The following is a 17928-nucleotide window of genomic DNA, read 5'->3' on the forward strand; positions in this document are numbered from 1 at the left end:
GCAGAAGTGCTAGATTGTACCTGCCCCTTTATATATCTAGAGCTTGGTGACAAAATGCCCCCCTTAGCAGCACAGTTTTAAATGACAGCTAATACCCATAGGGTGCCATATCGGTGAATTACGGCATAGCGCCCCAGTAGAAAACTCCTGCCCTACTCCCAACATTGCAGAGGGATGTGGACTTCCCCAGAAGTCCAAAGGTGATGTTGAAATGGATTGCAAACTTCTACTAAAATGGCTGTTTCAACGAGGGGCATGGGCTATATTTGAAATGGTGACAAGTGTCCTGTGAAGCCAAACTACTGGAGAAAGTTGCACCAATACAAAGAAGGAATACCAAACCAATCTTCTGTTTGTCTTTGATGTTGTGGTTTCTCTTCTGTAGGAGCGTGGGGAAAACTAATACTCATGAAAATTGAAGAAGGACAAGAGAGGGCCATATGTAGTAGACATTTCTTAAATTCAGCTTTTCATTATTTCTCTAATTAGACATAAAAATGGTACAACAATGCACAGGAAATTAAGGCAAAATACTGAAAACAATTATTAATCTATAAGTTTTGTCCAGAGGCAGTAAATATAAATCAAAATTCAAAACAGCAATTCACGTTTTTATTTCTATCATAAAACATCTGCTCAATACCTTGTGACTGCCAGATAAAACGTATTACAAGGGGTCCAATGTTATCACAATAGGTTGAATGTGCTCTCAAATAAAGATGTTAGTCAGTGTTAAGCTGGTGGCAGGCTCCAACTCTTGTTTTGAGGTACCACTATACAGTCCCTTCTGTACCCTTAGTGTGAGAAGTTGGCCAGGTATATGATGTCCACTGATTAAAGTAGGCACCTTGCACCAGTCCAAACAACCCTTATGGTGATTTAAGAGATCAAAGATAACCTTAGAAAGCTATCCAAGTGGTAGCTGTGGAGAGCAGCCATCAGACTTAGTCCAGAAGGAGTGTAAAGCAGCTTGTTTTACAAGAATGCAAACTTATTGCATTGGTTAAATGAAAGGAGAACCACACAGTAGTTATAAGAATATATATTAAATACCTCACAGTATCTGCTATGCGCATATAAACACAAAGCACACAATACTGTAGCACAGAAACAATTGTAAGTAGCACTAATACACAGTGGCCTCCGAGGGGAGACCAAACCATATACTAAAATAGTGGAATAAGAACCATGACTCGAGTCAAGACAGTATCTAGAGGTTGTAGAATTGCTGGGACCCCAAGGAACCAGCCAAAGTGAGTAAGGAGCGACCCCATGGAGGACGGTTGCAGTGTGAGAACACGACAGCGTGCTACGTACAATTCAATGGGAGAGTCGGTGTTGCAGTTTTAGTGTTTAAGGACCCTTCCCAGTAGATTACGAGGAAACCCTTTGGAACATAGAAGGTTGGAGAGTCACCCCACGTGTGGATACCGAAGTACTAGAGTGACCTATGCCAGGGAAGCCGGCTGCATAGGGCTGAAGTGGCATCAGAAACCGTTGTCGATCTCAAAGGGAGTCTTCAAAGAAATGTCACTGCTGGAAAGAACAAAAGTGTCTGGTGGAACCCACAGGTGAATTCTTGAAGGAAGGAACCTGAAAGTAGAGGGGACAGAGTTTGGGTCCCGCAAGAGTGACAAGGGGCTCGGTAGACGAATGCCCACCAATATCAGGTGCTTCAGGTGTGAAGATTGAAACCTTGACTCTGCAGCCACGGGGACCAGGAAACGTTGAGGATGACCAGGAACCGGATACAAGCTTTCCCACAAAGGATGTCGAGTGCTGAGGGGTCTGTGTCTGGCGGGAGCACCAACAAACCTTGGCAGCGGCAACCCATGAAGAAAGTCAAGGAAGGTCACGTTCTGGCCCAGCAAGGACCAAGAGACTTACCACAGCAAAGGGAGTCAGGGAAGGCCTGGAGCAACCAGGGGTGTCCACGAAAAGCAGTATTGTCCCTCAAATGGACCCACAGGCCAAAGGCACAGGAGTCGCGAGGGGACCTCTAGCAGTTTCACAAAACAACAGCTTTCAGGGCACAGAGTGCGAGGAGGCCGAAGTCCTTTGTACAAAATGTGCGAGAGGTTGGGGCTATCGATAGTCCAATGAACTTAGTTGGGGAATCACCCAAAAGCATATGCACTTGCAAATGACCTCAAAGCACGTAGAAACTCACTTCCTGCTTTGCTGGAGCCGTCGGAGTCCTTAAGAGCTGAGGATCAGTAGACTGGTCAGTTGCGTTATGATGCCTGCGAATGCAGGGGAGTGACTCCTTCACCCCAAGGGAGACACTTCAGTTGTCCTTGATGCTCCACAGGTCCAGCATGGAGCTGTATGGTGCACGGGCACAGAGGATGCTTTGGACGGAGAGGGAGATGAAGTCGGGCCCAGTTGAAGTCCAGAGTGTCCAAACGGTCGAAGGTCAGAATCTTGTCCATTTAGAATCTAGGGTACTACAGCGAGGTAAGCCCTTTGTACCCATGGGAGAGGGTTGGACAGATTCAGGGGACCCTCCCAAGGGAGGGTCAGGAGAGTGGGGAGGATACTCCCCTGTCCTTTGGCCAGTTTCACGCCAGAGCAGGAGCTCGTTCGCCGTGCTCTTCCTCCACTCTTCCACCGCTCTCCTGCTTTCCCTCCTGCCCTCAATTTCCCCCCAGTAGCTGGCGTCAGCACTTCCGGTGCAGCGAGGAGTGGCACCGATGAAGAGCACCTAGAGCCGTGGGTGTCCTCTGACAGCGTGGAAGCGGGCAGCAATAGGCTGGTTCGTCTTGCACTGCAGTGAAGCCTGCCTGCCACATACAGCATACCTGGATCAAATTATTACCCCCTTGAACACAACGCTACCACAGTTTCTCTGGTTGCGACACCCCGGTGGGGGACACCACCCTGGAAGCACTAAGACGCCATAAAGCGGACACCGGAGTGTGTAAGTGTGAATGCTACAGCTGTGGAGACAGCTGTGGGACAGTCGAGGTGAGAGGGCGCATGGACCCTGCAAAAGAAGCTTGGACAGACTGAGTGCGGCTTGTGGCCTCCCTGAGCGCCCCTAATTGTTAAAAACCCCTGCACCAAGCGCATCCCAGGCGCACCCCAGAGGTATTCAAAGTGCACACCAGGCGCACAACAGGCATATCATCTGCCTAATAGGAAGACATGACAACAGCAGGTCAACAACAGTCGCCCTAACTACAGGGCAGTGTAGCCTGATATACGATTGTTGCAAATCCCTTTGTGATGCCAAAAATCCCCGATGGGAGGAAGGAGGCCAGACTGACTCCTTGAGCCTTCCGTCTCATCCACCCAGGAGAGGCTCCTATTTTAGCTCCCATAAGTAGCCAAAATGTGGCAAAATCTTTCCTCAATGAAGTTTTAATCAAGCTCAGCACTTACCAAGTTCCAGTTAGAACAGATAATGGTAAGTTAACCACCCTGGCACCAGCTTGAGACATACTATAGCCTGTAACTACTGAGCTTGTCAAATTCTGGGCACCCCACGGCCTCTGTAAATCTATCTCAAAAGCAGCGCTTAAGGAGCTACTCATCAGAAATCTAGCAGACACCCAGAAGCAAGGCCTAGTCTTAAGCCACAGAGTCAGACCGGGAAGTTTCAGGAGCAGCAGAGAGAAAGCCCTCCTATCTTACACCCTCAGTAAATCCAAATCAAGACAAACCGGCCACGGGACTCAGACCTCCACCTCCCCAAATAGAATCTTCTACACCACCACCCAAGGAATTTATTCCCTACAACACAAGATGATAAAAAGGAAAACGGTAGTCGGTTTGAGTCAGCAGCTGACAGGAATGAGGGCGCAGGCCCATCCTCCCGAGATCCCTCCACAACAGCCAAGACTGCTCAGTGTCAGGTCAGATCCTAGGGCCACTTAAGATGAAGAGCAAGCACAAGATCTCCACCGCTGGTCCAATCACCAAATACTTGCTCTCTGCGCTTTACAATGGCGCTCCAACTTCAGCAGGAGCAGACCTCCCTGACAGCAATCCAAGCAGCAAAGATGAGGCCCTTCCTACAAAAAGCTCTCTAGCATGCCTCCCCCTCGACTCACACAACTCAGGTCCCATTATTAAGGATTGCCAATCCTACTCCTACCCTGGCATAGGGGGTGTAATCAGGCCCATTCCATAATTTTCAAGGCCAGTCACCGAGCCAAAAGTCTACACGAGCTTCGTCTCAATGGACCTCAATCATCCTTCACCGATAGATCTAAATTGACATTGAGTGCCCCAGGAGAGACTATAATAATAGTCGCTCAGTTACATCAACCTCAACCAATCTCCCCCCCCCCCGCCAAACCTTGTACAGGTTACTGCTCTAGATTCCCCAGAAGCCCCACATAAACAAGAGCTGAGAGATCGAACCTCATCATTTCTATAAAACCTAGAAACTAAAATAGAACAAACACTGGAGCTTACCCTACAGCTGTTTCGATCCCCCAGAGGAATATATATTTTCATTCCACTACTCAAAACATAAGACAACTCATACAGAACGTCAGCCTCAGAGTCTCCTAAACTCAGCAATCCACAATACATAACGGCCAAAGCTCTACTCTGGCAATCTTCCAAGATGGAACTCCAAATAGCCTTGAGCCAAGTGGACCTGAACAAAAAAATGGACCATATAAAGAACACCTATCGAACTTCGCAAAGCACCTGCTCCTGCGCAGCAATTATTGATCTGTGGTCACCTTTACCAGCAATACTGACTACTCTGGTGGATTCAATCCACAATATTAGCAGACCAGCTCCATCAAGGCTGCAACCAAACCAAACCAGCTCAAATTAACTCACCAGAAAGCTTATCACAAACATCACCACAAATATTAATCCCGCAAACATCCATCGCACCAGAGAACCCAGTCTTCCTGGGCCCTCCAGTCACTGTGCTCAGTTCTTCCATCAGCCGACCAGCAGATGAAGGTTCAGAAAGCTCATCGATCCCTAAGTGGACAGAAGGCTCAGTCTAAGGAGAACAGAGTAGTAGAGAGCACATGGGCTTACTGTACTGAACAGCTCTACAATGGAGAGCCGGGTGAAACTCAAGCATTCGATCCCATACAGACATAAAATCCCCAAGATAAGCAGGATTTAAAAATCTCAGAAGTAGAAGTAGCTAAAACCATTAAACAAATAAGAAGGGATGGAGCTCTGAAACCTAACGGAATGCCAGCAGCAGTCTTCAAATCAGCCCAAACTTTTTGGGCAGGGATCCTCACTCCACTCTTTAACCACGTCTTCCTTACAGCTACAATTCCGCCAACATGGCAGGGTTCAATCCTTCATCCAATGTACAAAAAGGGAGACCGCTCAATTCTGGCCAACTATCGGCTAATAGCTCTATTGGACATCGAAGCTAATGCCTACGCCCACATCCTACTGGCCGAATTGGAAAACTGGGCCACGGGAAAAAACATCCTTCCTAACAGTTAGTCAGGATTTAGACCTGACTGCTCAACAACAGATAATAGCACAGAGTATAAATTATGAAGAGCCACTCCGGATAAGCAGCCACCTTTATTCTGCTGCTTTGTGGACTATAGCGTGAGGTTTGATAGAGTTGACCAGGAAACTCTATGGCATAAATTAAATTCCTGGGGATCCACCCCAAACTTCTCACAGAAATAATGTCCCTCCATCAGGGGACCTGGGTTAGGATCAAAACCAGTGCTACGATAGTGACAGTAAATTTCCATCAAACATCGGCCTAAAACAGAGGTCTTCAAACTTTTGGATGCCGAGACCCCCCTGTCAACATTTTCAGGCGTAAGGACCCCCTCCTGCCAAAAATGTCTAAACCTGTAGGCAGGGCTACTGGAAATATGAGGCAGGTGAGAATAAAAAGACATGACAGGCTTGACTAAAATGTGTGGGATAAAATGTAAACAATGTTATGTGATGCTGCGTATTTTGGGATAGCATTGCTTCATTATTTTGACATTTTTTACACACAGTAACACAGAGGAAAGATTTCATCCAATCAGTACCAGTTTAAAACCAAAATACAGCAATTAACATCAGAAAGATGTCTAGTCAACCTTTGTGAAGGGCCTTCCACTCTGCAGGAATACATGCTGCCTCGTTTGAAGCTCATCTGGCCCTGGCCGGGAGCAGCAGGGGTCCCTTAAAACCCTGGCGGTCTTGTGCAGAGTTAAGCAGTTTAGAGATATATGACAAGCTCCCTCACGACCTATATTTCTTTGGTTTATGTTTACAGCATTAGATAAGGGTAACATATATGATTTGTACAATTTGACACTTTAGCCATATGATTTAATTGTTATAATTTTATTTATTCAAGAATACATATAAAAGATTTTTTTTTTTCCTTTTTTTGTACAAAAACATGAAGCTATATATTTACATTTATGTGCAGTATTTTTTATACATAATTATACACTCCTAAACATTTGAGGAACAAATATATTGTATGGTGCAGACCTCTACACAGATATATATAATCAGCTAACAGACTCTCCCAATCACAACCATAACACATTCACACACTATCCAATATCAACCGCTCTTCATATCTGGATCATGGGGAGACCTAGACCTAATTGGTTGCCACACCCCTATTGATGATCTCAATTCAACAGGGTTTATCAGATGGTCGACGCGCCTTTCAGTGGGTTGGAAACAAACAATGGACCACCTTCCTCAGGACCATGCCAAATAAGCTAACAAACCAGACAAAGGGTACCTACAGAATTTAAAGCAATCCATTTAGTTAGTGTAAGCCCTTATAGTAATTACTCTGTCTATATATTTCGATTGGACTAAGTAAAAACTATTTCTAATTAAAGTTCATCACATGACCTCCAACAACATAGACTACCAACATTGAGTGTGTCACATGCAGACTTATCACCGAGGTTTCCCCTACTTACATTGGGGAACACCTAAGGAAAGATACATGCGGGAGAACAGACTCTTAATTTTAAGTCTAATACAAATAATTTACATTTAAAAAAGCACACAGAGAGGCAACACAAATATTACAAAAATGTACAAGTGTACAGTAAGTAAATCAATCCGGACACTTCAATGATATGCGGTGTATTCTTTTTTAATGTCGCAAGATGATCGAACAAAGCACTCGAAATACAGCCAACGCGTTTCGCCCCAATGGGGCCTCCTCAGGGAAATAATCAGAGTCCTCCATTCTTATGATGATCGCTCACATATCGCGATCACTACTTCTTGCTCTTTGTAAAAATGCTAAATCTTTCGTCAATTCCCAATAATGGATACGAAAAAATCCTCAATTTTATTCCACACTTAGTATCAGTGGTCCACAGTTGCTTAAAAACACATAAAATCCTCAATTTATGTGGCGAAATCCAGATTCAAATTTCCCTCGTGTTCACTATGATAGGTGAAAACTCCAGAAATTAAAAGTTACTTCATTTATAGCCCCAGTAGGACGCCGTGCCTCTCGACCCGCCACCAGCCTTCGAACATCAAATGGAAACGGACACACATTGTTTTATCTGGCAACTCATGGTTAATTTAATATAGTGCGTCTTCACTTTTTCGTCGAGCCGATAATGCATATAGTAGCGCTGGGGACTTATATAGCAAGGAAAAAGTAATGCCCAGTAGTGCAATCATTAAGTCATTCACATCGGACAGGAACTGACCGAATGGGCAGACTATGGTCCTTTTACAATATCGCATGTAACTCTTGTGTTGAGTCCTATTTCACATGTTGGGCCCGCAAAATAATTGTGTACTACCCATGCTGTCGGTGATGGGTGAACGTTCATTTACAAGGCTTTATCATTTTACACTATAGGTATTCCCCGAGAGGGCCCATAGTAAGTGATGATTAGGGCAAATACTCTTCGCGTATTTGAAATGTTACAACGGAGCGACTAATCTGTGGAGCGCACATCGTTGATGAGTGCAGAAAATCGCAACTATAATAATATGACCGTTATGGTATTCCACTAATCGAACTGATGATTACTTATGCACACTAATCTCATAGGAAGATCACTTACGGGTACAGAACCCATATATATGGAGTATCCATTAAGAGCATATAGGACTGAGTTTAGAGCTACAACTAGGTAAGATGACTGATTGCATAACCAGAGTCTTCTGCATAACTAACTCATGAGCTCATTAGTTTTTAATAGATTGTTGCGTTCTTTGTTTTTATATTTGCACACAGCAGTTGAAATTCAACTATCGTGGCCTCTGTCAATTTGAAGGTGCACTAATACACTCATTATAAGTATGTGTCCAGATCAAAAATTAGATTCGGAAAGAGTTACCACACAATTTGAGTCACCGTGAACTTATATATTTTCACACCACTATGTAAATGCATGAACACTTTCTCTCACCCTTCTCTTCTGTCTCTTTAAACAACCCTAAAAAACATTTCATCTTTGTAGCTGTATAATACTTCTTGATTCCACCATAACCGACTAACTGTGAATGATTTGTATTAGACTTAAAATTGAGAGTCTGTTCTCCCGCATGTATCTTTCCCTAGGTGCTCCCCAATGTAAGTAGGGGAAACCTCGGTGATAAGTCTGCATGTGACACACTCAGTGTTGGTAGTCTATGTTGGTGGAGGTCATGTGACGAACTTTAATTAGAAATTGTTTTTCCTTAGTCCAATCGAAATATGTAGACAGAGTAATTACTATAAGGGCGTACACTAACTAAATGGATTGCTTTATATTCTGTAGGTACCCCTTGTCTGGTTGTCAGCTTATTTGGCATGGCCCTGAGGAAGGTGGTCCATTGTTTGTTTCCAACCCACCGAAACGCGCCTCGACCTTCTGATACCCTGTTGAATTGAGATCATCAACAGGTGTGTGGAGACCAATTAGGTCTAGGTCTCCCCATGATCCAGATATGAAGAGCGGTTGATATTGGATGGTGTGTGAATGTGTTATGGTTGTGATTGAGTGAGTCTGATGTTAGCTGATTATATATATCTGTGTAGGAGTCTGGAATCATACATTATATTTGTTTCTCAAATGTTTGGGAGTGTATAATTATGTATAAAAAATACTGCACATAAATGTAAATATATAGCTTCATGTTTTTGTACTTCTAAAAAAAAGGAAAAGAAAAAAATATTTTATATGTATTCTTGAATAAATAAAATGATGACAATTAAATCATATGGCTAAAGTGACAAATTGTACAATCATATGTGTAGCCCTTATCTGATGCTGTACATATAAACCAAAGAAATATAGGTTGTGAGGGAGCTTGTCATACATCTCTTGGTTGCGTTCTCCTCTTCTCCCTGATCTTAGTTCTCTAAGAGAGGGTCCCCCTTACTAGTTAGAGTTAAGCAGTTTACCCATGCCGCTTTCCTTTCACCCCCTCCCTTCCATCCCTCTCTCCTCTCCTCTCCTCCCCAACCCCAGATCCCTCTCTCATTTTGCAGCCCATTTTCTTTCACCCCTTTTTGCAACTTACGAACTTTCCCCATTCAACCTCTCAATTCACCTTTTAATCATCTTTTGCTATTCTGTCTTTTCACTGCCCTCATCTCTAACAGTCTCTCGCATTTATCTCACGGTCTCTCTGACCCATCCACTCCCAGGCCCCTCAGCACTTCTCATTCACCTCAAGTCTCTCCATTCAAATGTTTGTCAATTTGTATCTTACTCCTCTCCAGTCCTCCTTCTCATCTTTCACATCTCCCCTTTGTTCTTCCACACCTTCTTGAACCAACGTCCCGCTCCGCTGTTATCTCAGCACCAGTGCCTAATTTGAGCACGTGGTTTCCGGTGCTCCGCACTGGCACCCAATTGTGCACACTGGCACTATGACAGTCTTCCACATGGTGGCTCTGTCTGTGTAATTTAGAAATGAGCAGAGCAGCTGTTTATTAATTCAATATACATTAAAAACGATAAACTCCTGACACCCATGCCATTCTTATAGCTTTGGGAGCTTCAAATAGTCTGAGTAGTCACACTTGTACAAGTGTTATGGTTGGTGGTTGCATAGGTATTGTCATTGGCCGCGCAGGCAAGGCAATGGTGGGTTAATAAAGTTACAGTTGCCTACTGGTGTGGGCCCTGGCACATGTTTTATTACAAACTAATCATTGCTCAGCACCCACCCCAGTACTCTCTCTCTTCCCCTATCGCTGCTGTGCCTCACCCATATCTCATCAAATTTTCTTTTTAGTTAACAGATCACCTCTCAGCTATCTTCTCTCGCAGATTAACAGAAGTCCTCACATTTGGCTCACACTCACTTCTTGCATGTCCACACTTCCCTTCGGCACTTTACATTTCTCCTCATCCCTGATCTCTTCAATCAAATTTTCTCACTCCCTTGCTGTTTCTCTAATCCTCTCATCTCTCCTCACCAAGCATACGGGTCGGACCCGTATGCTCCTCTCGGCCTGTGCCACTCTGCTTATTGTTCCCTAATTCAGGAGAGCATGAATTGTCAGCCTCGCTGTTTTGGTGCAGGCCGCGCAGTTATGGAACTTGCACCCTCCTTTGCTTCACTCCACCAAGAATCTATTATCCTTTAGGAAGATATAAAAACATGGTTCTATGCTCTGTAGGTTACCCCATTTGTCTGGTTCTCCTTTCCCTTCTGTGTGTTTCTCATTTGCCTTCAGGCAGCAGATGGTTATTAGCCCCAGGACACCTTTTGGTAACAGAAGCGCACCACAAATGTAAATAATAATAATAATAATAGGCAGAAGCAGGGGAGCCACTAGACCTGAGCTTTGAAGAGGGGGCTAACACTCCCAGCCAGGGCTCGCCCTAGCACTGGTCGCATACGGTGCAACAGTCTTTTTTGATGCCCCTCAGTTTCCTCCTTCTCCATGAATTCCCTCACTACCACTCACCAACAATGCACCTCATCTCTCTATAGCAACATTCTGACAAACATTTCATTTTTTATAGCACTACTCATAGTTTACTCACACTCAGTTCTGTGATCTGCATGGTACATGTTCTTTGTAGAAGGCACATTAACACTCTGCACTGTGCGGGTGACGACAGTGCTCATGTGAGTGCACGGGGAGTGATGCAACAGTGTGGTAGTAGGGTAAGAGGAGTGACTGCAGGGTGAGTGAGGTGACCATATGAATTTGGGTGCGGATGTAAGTGCAGAGTGGGACAAATTAATGCATGGTTAATAATCGGCTTGTTTGAGCAAGTTGCAGATTGAGCAGTGAGGGGGACAGGCGAATGAAGTGTCACATGAGTGCAGGGTGAGTAGTGTGCTCGTGTGATTGCAGGATGAGGTATAGGGTGAACAGCGCAAGTGCAGAGTGATTACTGTGAGTGAACGTGGAGTGGGTGAATTGTGTGAGTGCTTGGTGATCAGTGTGAGTGCATTGTGATCGCTGTGAGTGCAGGGTGTGCGTGAAAGTGAAGGGCAAGAATGAGGAGTGAGTTGTCTGAATGCAGGGTGCATTCCCAGACACTTGAAGTAACTCAGCATGTTATTGACGGTGGCGTAGGGTTTAAGATACAAGTTAAACAATTCCTATTATGGCATTAATCAGGGATCGAGGGTGGAGGAAATAAATAATATGCTGATCCTGCAATAAACTTACAGTCCTATGATTAGGGTTTCCAGCTCATTATTTTGATGGCCCAGACTGTACAACAATAAGCAGTCACTTAAAGCTGTATTTTCAGCACTTATCTGTGCATACTTAGAACAGCAAATATAAATAGAAAGCACTTTTAATTGTGTTCTTGGGTTGCCTCAATGATCCATGACTGATAATTAAAGAGAACAAAGACAAAAAAGTCACATAACGAATGAATACATACTTTTGTATTTATAACTCTATTTAGTGTCAAGAGGAGGTCTTTGCAGGCTCTTTAAAAAACACACAGCAGGGATTTTTCTTTTGGCAACCCTACTTTATATTCCTTTTCATTAAATGCATTCTCACACTACAGCAGTAAATGTAAAATACAAATGTAAGGAATAGGCAGAGTGGGGGCCCAGTGGGTGCTGAAACCAGAAAAAAAGCTAAGCCTAGCTAACCAGTTTACAAAGGCATAAAAATATGCAAATTGTCTTTAAAGACCTGTGAAAAACTGGGGTGTGCCGGAGCTAAGACTCCAGGCACTGCCCAGCCGAACCCACAGCAGCTATAGCTACACTGCAGCAGCCCGGGCTGAGACACACGACAGGGGAGGAGGGGTTCTTAAGCCCTTGTAGTCCTAAGGGCCTGGGCAGAAGTGTGACTGGGAATGTGCGACCCCCTTTCCATCACTCCATGGCCCCCCTGGAGGTCACGCCCCACAGTTTGAAGACCCCTGGCCTAAAGCAAGAATGTGTATTAGCTCTGCTACTTTTTAATCTATATACCGCCGATTTGCCAAAATCCCTGGAAGGAGCAAGTTTAGTTACCCCAAGACTAGGGTGCTTACACCTTCATTCTATGCAATATGCATCCGACATCATCTTCATAGACCAAACACGAACACCCTCAACAGGTACAATATGATGAACAAACTCCTGGTGAATCAGTCCAAAACCAAAAGAATGGTCTTTGGCAACCCCCCCAGAAAGAAATCCAAGCATTGACAAATAGGCGAACAGTGAATAGTCACCTGTACCAGTTACAATTACCTGGGTGCTTGGTTTAATGAAAGAGCAAATCCAGTGGTCTGTCTCAAACACCTCAGGTCAAAGGGAGCTGGGGTCATACACAGCCTGAGACGCTTAAACTGCCAACTACACAGCCCAACAGCTGAGCCAATATTAAACGTCTTACAAGCCAAGCAGCTGCCAGCACTGTCCTATGGTCACCTAGCCCTTCCAGAAAAAATTCACCCATGCCTCACAAACTACCTCCTCGCGCCGGACTTGGAGTCCGGCGCGAGGAGGTAGCGACACCCCCCCAGTTACGATCTGCAAAAGAAACACAAAGATTGGAATGGAATACTTTGGAAATCCGAACTTTTATTGAACGGCGTGTATAAACCCCTAACAGGGTACCTCCTTGCGTCACAGGATAGTGTGACCTGGAATTATCGTCACACTTTATACCACTATTGAAGACAGTATTCAGCCGTGAACAAGTCGCATGTACTACCTTACGAAGGCGACGAAACACATGTTGGCTTGGTGAACTACTGTTAAAACAGGAGTATTAAAAGAAGAAAAACCACAAGAAAGAAGCAAAGATTGATTTATTTTGTCTTATGCAAAAATGACCTTGTAACTCTGTTAATTGACACTCTACGTGTGCTTGGGTATACCTTTTGATGATTCTTTGTTGCTATTGCCACAATAATTTAGGGAGGCTGGTGGTTCTCCCCAACCCTTTAGCACCGTGAATAATACAATTCCCACTAAAATACTAGGTGAATCAACCATAAGCGCCTATTATCTATTAAAAATACCACTAACCAGAACGAGAACCACATCAAAACCCATTTATTGCAGGCCTTATAGTGGTGCTTGAAGCCCAAGCACCAGGGACAGATGTCATGTCGGTCCATGATGGAGATCCTTCCTGCTGGTGCAACATTGTTCGAAGCCTATAACTTTAGCTGGTGAAATCCCTGTGTTATACCTGGCATCATTGGCGCAGGTCTCCCTTTTACTTTTCACTTCCTATCTTTTATGTTGGCTGGATTTATATGCTCTGGGCGCAGTGCCACTGCTAATCGGTGCCACAGCGTAAATGCTCCGTGTGTAAAGATGACTGAATGAATTGGGATAACCATAATTGGCTCGTTTGGTTTACCTGTCAGTCCCTAGTATAAGTGCACTGTGTGTGCCCAGGGCTGGTCGACCAAATACTGCTGGTGGGCATGCAGCGCTGATTTGCACTACCCACCGAAGCAGCTTTTAAGGTATGTCTGTGTAGCATGTACTAATAGCGAGTTACCCTCCATTTCACTGTTTACTATTGCAAGGCTATCTGTTCTCATAGGCCAGAATGGGCGGGCTGAGTATTACATTCCATAATCCTACCTGCCCCCAGGAACCCGATAGGAAATTCGAATTTGATATGTTTGAGCTCAGGACATTGAGATACATCTTTAAGTAAGGATCATTTGCATATCCTGTGTTCGAAAATGCCTCTTCTAGAAACGAGGTATTTTCTTGCCTAAGCTTTCCTGTAGGCTTTGCTTGTATGTGTATTGGCTGTCTGGTTTTGGAGCAGCAGGACCAGCTGGGTAAGACCTGGCTGGAGAGAGCGATCGGCATTCAGAGCAAGGGGAGGGGTGACTCTTTGATCTAATCAGGGCCGTGCCTGGCAAGGTGAATGATGGCTCCACCTCCCACTGGGTGTCTGATAGCAGACCCCCTGATTCTCAAAGGGCAGGAAGTCGCCTCGTAAACCGAGTGCTCCCCGACCCCACCAAACTGGTTCGGGCTGGATTCAGTGATTTGTGACTTTAAAGAACAAAGACTTTTTAGATATAAAAAGCTGCGCTAAAACCTTTTTCAAGGGTTTTCCTTGTGGATGTCAAGACGAAACTCTGTCCGAGTGAACAGAGGAAAGGACTTCGAAACTTTCACCAAGCTCGCTGAAGAAACTACCAGAGGGCCTGAATTGAGAACGCCTCCTGCTGAAGTCTCAGGGACATTAGACTTCGCCCCGTCAGCCATCTGAATTCCTGTGCGAGGGATTCTACTTGCAGGTGAGGCCTCCTTCGAGTAATCCGGAGCCTCTAGTTCTACTGTGAGGAACGCGGACTGGTAACTCTTGTTAACTCTGTGTGGGCCGCCGCAGCTATGAGAGAGCTGCCGCCACCGAGAGCCCGCCTTAATTTGAACCTTCGCTGAATCTGTGTGGGCCGCCGCAGTTAAGAGAGTGCTGTAGCTGCTGAGTGCCCGCCGTTGTGCCAGCCTGGTCGAGATCATCCTTTGTCCTGTGGGCCGCTGCAGCTAAGAGAAAGCTGCTGCCACTGAGTGCCCTCACTTGTGTCAGCTGTGCATCATTGTAATTCGTCCTGTGGGCTGCCGCATCTAAGAGAGAGCTGCTGCAGCTGAGTGCCCGCACCTTTGCCAACTTTGCATCATTGTGATTTGTCCTGTGGGCTGCCGCAGCTAAGAGAGAGCTGCTGCTGCTGAGTGCCCGCACCTTTGCCAACTTTGCATCATCGTGAGTCGTCCTGTGGGCCGCCGCAGCTAAGCGAGAGCTGCTGCCACTATGAGCCCACCATGGAGCTGTACGACGAGAGTCATCGCCACCACCAGCCCGGGCCACCGCAGCCGCTGAGAGCCCGCCTGTCCCCGAGTGCCTGAATCATTGTGAGTGCACGTTGTGGACCACTGCAGCCAAGAGTTGTGGTTGCTGGGAGTCCGCCTGCCACCATCTCCGCTTCTTCGAGAAGCTGCGTACTGTGTCCCCGTCCAACGACAGGTATCTGGTGCGCAATGGGTCTCGTAGACCCAGGCCTTGAACTCAGTCAGTGCCACGTTCTGGTGAATACATTATTGCCTTTTTAAGTCCATACTGATTTACGTGCATTGTGGCTTGTTAAGATGCTTTGTGAGTCTTGTGTTAAACCTTAGATAAAGATACTATTTTTCTATACCTACTTAAGTTGTGTCCTTTTGTGGTGTTGTTACTGCCTTATTGTGCATGGTCATAAATGCTTCACACACTGCCTCTGAGATAGGCCTAACTGCTCGTGCTACGTTACCACAGGGTTGAGCAGGGGTTTTCAAAGGGGGTAGCCCACTTGCCCTGACTTAGGAAGAAGGGTCCCTATTTGGACATTGGCGCCAGCCATTGCCAACTAGAGACCCCTATTTCTAACACCCTGAAAGAATGCTAAAAGCAAAAAAAGTTGAAATTTGGAGTCATTAAAACCTTGCAGGATGGCGAAAGGCGTCAAAAAGAATTAACTGAAATAAGCATGAGGTCACGGTGCCCTTATAAAGTGCTATATTGGCTTGTGCTGGGGTTGTCCGGAGTCACAGGTAAACCCGAATGTCGCCACGTGTGTCATGCAGGATCTATAAGAGATGTTTCACATCCAGTCTGGCTCCTGATCGTTGCGAGTGCTCTGCAGGGATAGGTGTATACATGAGAAAATGTGGAGGCTATCAGTCAATGCTTAAAGCACTGATAATCCTTTCTTACACAAGGCTCCTTCACTCACTCATAAACCTTATCTCACTCAGAGCTGCCAGATCAACGACATCTAATTACCTCGCTCTATAAGTTATAAAATAATTCTCTGTCATCACAACTCTTTCAAATGGGGCCAAAATAAACATAACCGGATACACAAATTACAAATGTGGCGTTGCAAATGATAACATTCCCACCTCACAGCGCCATTTTCTCTGCCTGATGCTCCCAACTCTGTTTATGTGAATCACTCATTCCCCCCACACTGTTCATCCTTTGAAGTAACACATTTTGAGCTCCTGATCTGAATTTTGAATTTCCAGAGATTCAAAGTCAATGTTTGGGCTCCAAACCCCCAATACTTACAGTGTGTTGTTGCAAGCGGTACCGTTCACCCATTCGAATGTATCTCCTCTCCTCCGCAGACCGATCCAATTGTGGTGCTTACAGGTAAGTTCCACAAGGAAATTCTGCACATGAAAAATAACTGTGGTGAGTAATCTATATAGGAAAACATATATATAAATCTGTACTAACCATATTAAGGTATAAGAATAATCGAAACACCTCAATAATCAGTACCAACATCATTTCCTGCTTTTAGTTCTTTGAAAGCTTTTAGTGCTTTAATTCTTGAACACCCTGCTAATTAGGAGCAGAACCTATTGCCTCCTCCGCTTCCCATTCTTGTTCATTACTAACAGAGGTGGAGTTTCTGGTGTGTGTCGTTCACTGACAGTGCTTGGATGTCCATAGTGTCCCCTGCAGAAGTCTTTTCTCTCTTTCCTTCCTCACTCCTTCTGAGTTGGGTCTGTCCCTCTCAATCCATAGATTATACAATTACAGGAAGCTAACTTACTTTTTGTTAGTCAATTCCTAGACTCTTCAGAAGTCGCTGCATAAGACAGGGCTGGCCAAGGTTGAGCAACTGAATGACTTTCCAGATTGTTTTAAAGATGTTTCATGTGATTCACTCAATACGCCTTTAAGGCAAAGTCGGGGTAGGGGTTAATACAAATGAAGGCGGAAGTCAGGCATCTAGACAGTGCTGATGTTGAATATTGGCCAGCATTTTGTGTCCATCTCTAAGGATGCAGACTTATTGCATGGACTTCTGATAATCATTTGTGGCTTTGTGTTGCCAAACTATGGCTTCTTGTAAATGCCTAAGCAAGATGCTCTCAAACATCTCCCTAATACAGGGGCAGGTCTACTTCTTGGAGGCATGATCCTGGTCTACCTAAATCACAGGAGGAGCTGGAGACTGTGATTTACCAAGTTCTGGAGGCTACATTTTCAGGAAGGTGTGATCACGTCAGGGTTTCCAGCTGCAGGTGTCAAGGATGATGTTGATCCTGGTGTGATGATAACAACGCAGAGTGAGGTGTTGCTGTAGACTTACCTTTCGCCATCAACCAGCCGAAGGTGGCGATGACGGGTTTAACAGGTATGAACTGCTTTTGACCTCACAGATTCTGGTGCATAAGTCGATGGTGGAAATCATTCAAAGGGAACGGAAAGACATAGAAAACCTGCTGCTTCCAAAGTTCATTAGGCCACTTACTAGATGAAGTGATTTTGAAGCCTACTGCATCCTTTATGTCAAAAGTCTTGATTCCCATTTGGATCAATGGTGGTTCTTCCCACCCTGTCAGAGCAAGGTCTGTATCTGGGTCTGCTTAGGGTGGAAGTTGACTTCCAAGCATTTATCAAGCCTGGTCCTGTTAGAAAAGGATGAAAGGCTGCTACAACTACCCGGACCTGGTGGGTGCATATGCTCATTCTCAAGGCCTATGAGGTATCTGGAATTGCGACTGCTCTTATAATGTATGGACACTCCACAATGGGTGTTG

General features: G+C 45.0%; 1 protein-coding gene across 1 annotated transcript in view; it reads right to left on the reverse strand.

Moving 5' to 3' along the window:
• The window catches only part of LOC146830171 (C-type lectin domain family 2 member F-like), a 259769-nt gene that overhangs the window by 19982 nt on the left and 221859 nt on the right, over window positions 1-17928 (reverse strand). The window contains exon 7 of the mRNA XM_085604415.1: window positions 16442-16545. Coding sequence (XP_085460541.1) covers window positions 16442-16545 — 104 coding nt within the window. The remainder of the gene's footprint in view (window positions 1-16441; window positions 16546-17928) is intronic.

The sequence above is a fragment of the Triturus cristatus genome, chromosome 5_1, assembly GCF_964204655.1.
Source record: "Triturus cristatus chromosome 5_1, aTriCri1.1, whole genome shotgun sequence".
Classification (NCBI taxonomy): Eukaryota; Metazoa; Chordata; class Amphibia; order Caudata; family Salamandridae; genus Triturus; species Triturus cristatus.